Here is a 6,094-nt window from a genome sequence, read left to right on the forward strand (position 1 = left end):
GGGAAGACCGGAGAAAAACCTCTCATAACAGAGTAGAGAACCAACAACAAACAACCCACATATGACACGGGATCTGGGAATCGAACCTGGGCCACATTTGTGGGAGGCGAGTGCTCTCACCACTGCGCCATCCCTTGTAGGCAAATTAAATCGTGTACGACGTTATATTTTTTGTAGGTAAAGTCTTGAAATCAATAAAGTTGTTATTCAATTTGTTTTAACCCATTGACTCCCAGGGGTTCCCCATTGACGAGTAAAATCGTCTGGCGTTAGACAGAGTAAAATACTAAGTCTGGCCGGTTTCGGCCGGTTTAGACTGAATTAAAATGCCGAAACATCATACAGGAAGATAATGTGTTTCGGTATTCACAGCGAAAGATACCAGTCGTCACACAGTTTTTACGGGCTCTGTGAATCGAATGGGAGAATTAAGAGACAAGAATACCAACTCTACATTTTCAGTTGAACATGTGTTAATTTTAATATGAGAATTGAGCCGTAGGTACTGATACACATTTGATGTGCCGTGAGTTACACTTGAACATGCGCTTTACTTGCTTTAGACAATATTTACATGAATAAAAATCCTTAACGTAAAATACGTAAACACAAACTGCTCGAGAAAAAAGGCTGCATGTCATGATTGACCGCTGACCGTTTGGCTCATTCGGTTGAACACTAGGCTACCGTGCCGGTGTTCAACCGATTAGGGATGTCGTGGGTTCAGTTCTAGCTTAAGCTTGGAAATGCAAGCAATTAGAATAGACGTATGTTGATTTCAATAAGCGCCACGAAGTGTCCTCTTTCCCTTCTCCCCAACTTCAACATCACACGTTGTTAGGAATACAGTAAAGTAAGAGAAACAGCTGCATTTGCCCCAACTTAAAAGTAACACTTATCTATTCGTTTGAAATAGGTAGACAGCGCTTAAACTTGAAGGAACCTTTCGGGTTGGATATTGGGCGTGCACGTGATTACTTGTATCTCTGGACATAAGTGATTCTATCCTTACCAACATCATTTGTCATCTGAAGGGGAAGTGCTGCCTTCGAATTTACGTCTTCAAATAGTTAGAGTTCAGGTTTTCTCCTGCAGGCCTAATAGTGGTAGGCCCCGCTCAAAAATCCGGTTGGACATTAAAAAACCCACACCCTATGGCAAACAGCAGGACACGGACTTCCTGGTGTTGCAGTCGGGTCTTGTGAATGGTGCTCTGTGAAATGGACCTTTTCTCTGTTGTGTGACAATTACGCTGGCCGGTTGAATAATATGTGTTTGGAGTGAAAACTCTCGTGCTGCATGATAGTATTGAGTATTGTCACAACCAACTCGTTTGGTGAATTATAAGCTGGCTTTTAGAGTAAAGCTCCGGCCAACAGAGAAACCAGGATCCGTAGATATGTGGAGGGGGAACCTCGCGAGTACAGCAGGTTGACATGAATTTTTGAGTGTTAGAAATGTTTGATAAAAGTGCATAGCGAGCGAGTGAGTGAATTCTCATTACCTCATAAATTATTTTAATTTTAGTAATTGACGTCATCGACAATCCCAGAGATATTGAAGTCCCGGATGTAATTTCAAGTGAACCAGTGTTGTCTTGTGTAAATTTCGGAGTCGACTAGCCATAATCCGCTCCCAAAAAAAGACTATTAGTTTCTGCTCATTGATAGCATGTAGCAAATTAGTAATGTGATTTAGCCAGCGTAGTGAAGTCTCCTTTTTTTTCTACCTTTTCCCCTCTTATCACAACCTATTCCTTTCACCCTTAGTTCGCATATATTATCTCTGCTGATTACAATGACACCTTCCAAATTTATAATTTGAATAAGTATTTGTTCTTTCGTGTTCGCGGACATCAAATTAATGCTTTACATGTGGTTACTAAAATAAGTGTAGGATTCGATCTGTTAAATTAGGTCGTTTACTTCAGACAAATTGGGATGAAGTTACTGTTCGTGCATCGCATCTCGTTTCTTCTTCAGTCCATACCCACGCGGTCTACTGTACCTCGAGAACGGCATCTGGGCTGGCTGTGGAATCTGTACCCGGGGAACTTGGAAGTTTCTAGCAGCGTAAGAATAGTAATTCTTCATGTAAGCCAATTGAGGCCTTTGAGCTACTAAGGACCTCTTCACGGACCCTGGGCCACAGCACCTGTGTGGGCACTCAAGAGCACACACATCAGCACAAATCTCGGGACATGCAGGGGCCTCCGGGATGTCGCTTATTTTAGGCCTCTGTGCGAAGTCTCTTATCGGTGGGTGAGGTCCACAACAACGCCTTGGACAAACTTGCTCACAACTTCGGAAGCAGACTCGAGGGCAGCCTTCAACCATGTCTTTGAAGCGTTTGCAGCAAACAGGCTTTGGGCAGCTCTGTTGGCACGTTTGAGGCTTGGAGCATACTGGTGCCATGCATGAAATTGGTTTTGGCACCACGACTTTAGGAGTTGGTTTGGCTGTGAAATAAAAACAGCGGCGTGTGATCTTTTCAAGAGAACATGACAATTATAAATGCTCTTGTAAATGTATTTGATTGTCTACTTTTAATTTGACCGCCCCATCCAGTGGCTTGTCATGGCCGGCCAAGAAAATAACTGATACCTATTGACAAAGAAAATCTCTGGAAATCACAAATCAACGGGCGTGGACCAGTTGACTATTCACTAGGGCAGCCAGATATTAAAATACATCCTCAAACACAAAGGTCATACACTGAACACACTTGTCTCCTTTCTCCGTTCGATTCCTCAAAGGAAACATCACGATCTCTAAACTCATCGTTTGAGAGGAAAAAGCGGACAGCGTTGAGTTTTCGGAGCAGTACGTACGTGAATTAGCTTCCGTTCTGGTTAAGTATTACAATGATTATGAATAGAATTATGGGAAGAACCCAACGTCCGGCAATGATCAGGACGGGACGTAAGCCCAGGACCTCGGGATCTCAAGCGCGGCGCCTTCTTCCTCCCGGGGCAATTGTCCGAAAATAACGATAGCGATTGGAGGTTTTCTGAGTGATATTCTTTGTTTTTTTTTTCTTCTGGTACATGAATAAACTGCAATTCGTGTTCAGTCTTAGAGGAAAATGTTCAACCTTTTGCGTCAGTGCAAGGAAGTCGTGATGTTGTCATATGCGAGACGTAAAGTACTTACTAGAGCTGCAATAGACCTTTTTCGCTTGTACATTTTGTTTTCCCAATACAGACCATGTGATAATACTCAGGAGGTTTTGTCTTTTGTTTTGTTCATTAAAATGAGGGCATGCAAGCGTGAATATGTCTGCATGCACTCTTTTTAATGAACAAAACAAAGATCATATTGTATTGGGGAAACAAAATGTACAAGTGAAAAAGGTCTATTATCTTAGAAATGCGTCAAATCTGTTATGCCATCATAGACGCCATTATGGTTTCACTATCTGTGCGCATGTGGGAATATGATATCCCATGTTTCTTACCAGTGGCAACTGGGGTTGTAACAGCTGTCGTTGGGGCCGTTGAAGTTGGCGTTGTGGCAGGAGTTTGTGTCGTCGATGAACAGCAAGTCTGGTTGAACAAAGCCAGCCAAATATTTGTAAGTCAATTTTATCCGTGACTTCACTAAAGAGAGCATTTTATTGTAAATCATTTTTGGCAAATTAAAATGGCAGTACCTATTCAGCACTAGCAGCATTTCTCTATGCGCCTTTCAGCTCTCAAAGTTTAGAGACAACTTGAAATGGGTTTATGAGTCAAGAGAAAGTGCATCATTTTACGTGGCACTTACATCAATGGAGAATTCGCTTCGACGTCTTCTCCCACCGAACGAGAATCATAATTAGACGCTTTATAGATTTTTTTTTTCCCAGGCGAATTAATCGTTTCTGGCATATTGAAAGAGCACAAATGAGGCGGATACAATCCCTCATTGTATTACATGACTTTACATGATTGCGATCCAAAATACAATTGACTACTTTCACCAACACCTGATTCAAATTGTATCCTAGGGTCCTTTCTATTATTAAATCCAAGCTACTTACTCTTGGCGCGGCGTTGTACCACGTTCTATTGAGCTGGATTCAAGCAAATGTTCACTAAAAATTAACTGTCTTATGGGTTAATGGAAAAGCTGGTGAAGAAATACAAGAGATCATTGAGCAACTTGTTTGGGTTTCATTAATTTATGTGCAAATTAGAAAGCTACCGTTCCATTCTCACCTGAGGACACTGAATAGCGCATGTTTGCCCACAGTTGGAAGGACAGGAAGAGGACGTTGAACCGGCTCCTGTTGCTGGAGTTGAGATCGTTGGTTTGACCACTTGCATACTTGTCACCTTAGCACTGCAGCAATCCTGGGGACAGACGGTTAAACAGAACTTGATGCAAATCGGGGAGCACGCCTTCTTCGGTTTTGTCGCAACTGCTGTAGATGCCGTTGCTGGAGTGGCAGTGCCTGGACTGGAAGTCAAGCAGGGGTCGTTGGGATAACTAGGGTATCCGCATAGGCTCTGGGTGGAGGTTCCCATGGCCATGTAGTTTGGTGCTTGAGGTGGAGGGGGGTAAGGTGCAGGGAAAGGAGCAGGATTAGACAAGGGCATACAGCACTGAGGAGCACAAGACGGGTTACAGGCGGGATTTGGTTTAGGTGCAACAGGTCTAGGAGGAGTAGGCACTGGTTTAGGAGGAATTATAGGTGGAGAAGGCTGAGGTACTAGAGCTGGAGGAGACGTGCAACACGTAGGAGCGCAAGATGGTTGGCAGATCTGCATCTGTGGAAATGCCATTGGCATGGGAGAAGGGGCAGGTGGTGGGGCAGCCATTACAATCGGCGGGGGTGGTGGGGGAGGGGGAGGGGGAGGTTGTGGGGGTGGAATGTACATGGGAGGCGGGGGTGGGACAGGGGCCATGGGACTCATCCCTGGAAGGCAGCATCTATGTTGTATGCAAATCGGTGTGCATTTCTTCCAGCACTGTGATAGACATGCTCCTCCAGTTGCAGACATGGGTGGTACTCCAGCTTGGGGCGTGCTGTATTGCTGCAGATAGGGTTGATAGCCCGGGGCCTGCTGGTATGCCATCTGAGGCATTTGAGGATACGCTGGTCGGGCTGCCACTGGGGGTCGTTGAAAATAAGAAGGGCGCTTAGGTGGCGTGGTCGCCGGTTTGTCGTGGTGTTTCTTGACGTCCAGTTTGTGGGAGGCTTTGTCACTCTTGGCAGCTTGTTTTTCGGGTAGATCAACTGAGACGAGAAATTTCAGAATAACACTCATAAGCAAGCCTTAATTCTTGCTTAAATAACAACAGACCGAGACATTTAGATGGGCCAAATACAAAAACAAAGCAAATAAACCCTGTCTTCACTAAGCGCAGAAATTCGCTAAAATCTTTCTCACTAAACGTAACTTAATTGAATATCTCTCTAAATATGGACAATTGACCAAACTGTGTGGCTAACTAGTTAGGCAATTAACTTTGACAATAGGGAACTCAAGAAAAGCAGTTCTTTCGTTGCACAATTTTAGTGTCCCTTTACTTTTAATCTCCAACTACAATGTTTCGGTCTGTCAGCTTTGTACTCCATGAGATATATAGGTTAAAAACAGTAGAACTTCTAATTAGCCGTCTAGTTCAGTTTTGCTGCATCGTTTTGGAAGAAAACAGTTTTATTTTTGGTATTTAAATTTATGGATCAATTACCTTTTGGATTTTCCTTCTTTTTAAAGCCTTTTTTCCTTGGTTTTTTCACGTTTTCCGTGCTTTCCGCTTTCTTGTCGTTATCTGTCATTTCCTCGTTCTTTTTTTTCTCCTTTTCTTCTTTTCTGTCGTCTACTTTCATTTCCTTCCGTTCTATTGTACTAATCGTCTTGCTTGTCTTTTGGTCTTCTTTCTTTGTTTCGCCCTCTTTCTTGTTCTCGTTTTCCTGTTTTTTCTCATCGCCGTTTCGCCCTGCTTCTTCAATCTTTTCCTTCACATCATCTTCTATCTTCTTAATCGCTTCCAGATCTACCATCTCGGCTACTTTCTTATCGCTCTTTTCCTTCTTCTTTTCTTCATCGGCTTTTTGATCTCCATCGTCTTTAGTCTCATTTTGCTTTCCTTTATGTTCCTCTTTC

The 6,094-nt window shown here is 43.2% G+C and overlaps 1 protein-coding gene across 2 annotated transcripts in view; it reads right to left on the bottom strand.

The window, feature by feature from the left end:
* Positions 1–469: 469 nt before the first annotated feature.
* LOC138012981 (ras-associated and pleckstrin homology domains-containing protein 1-like) overlaps positions 470–6,094 on the bottom strand; it is a 9,063-nt gene continuing 3,438 nt past the window's right edge. For both annotated transcript variants that reach the window (XM_068859934.1, XM_068859933.1), the window contains exons 3-6: positions 5,679–6,094; positions 4,199–5,220; positions 3,457–3,544; positions 470–2,458 (exon numbers count right to left, since the gene is read on the bottom strand). The exon at positions 5,679–6,094 is cut by the window's right edge and continues 133 nt beyond it. In XM_068859934.1, coding sequence (XP_068716035.1) covers positions 1,947–2,458; positions 3,457–3,544; positions 4,199–5,220; positions 5,679–6,094 — 2,038 coding nt within the window. In that variant the 3' untranslated portion in view covers positions 470–1,946. The remainder of the gene's footprint in view (positions 2,459–3,456; positions 3,545–4,198; positions 5,221–5,678) is intronic.

Source organism: Montipora foliosa, chromosome 8 (assembly GCF_036669935.1).
Source record: "Montipora foliosa isolate CH-2021 chromosome 8, ASM3666993v2, whole genome shotgun sequence".
NCBI classification, from domain to species: domain Eukaryota; kingdom Metazoa; phylum Cnidaria; class Anthozoa; order Scleractinia; family Acroporidae; genus Montipora; species Montipora foliosa.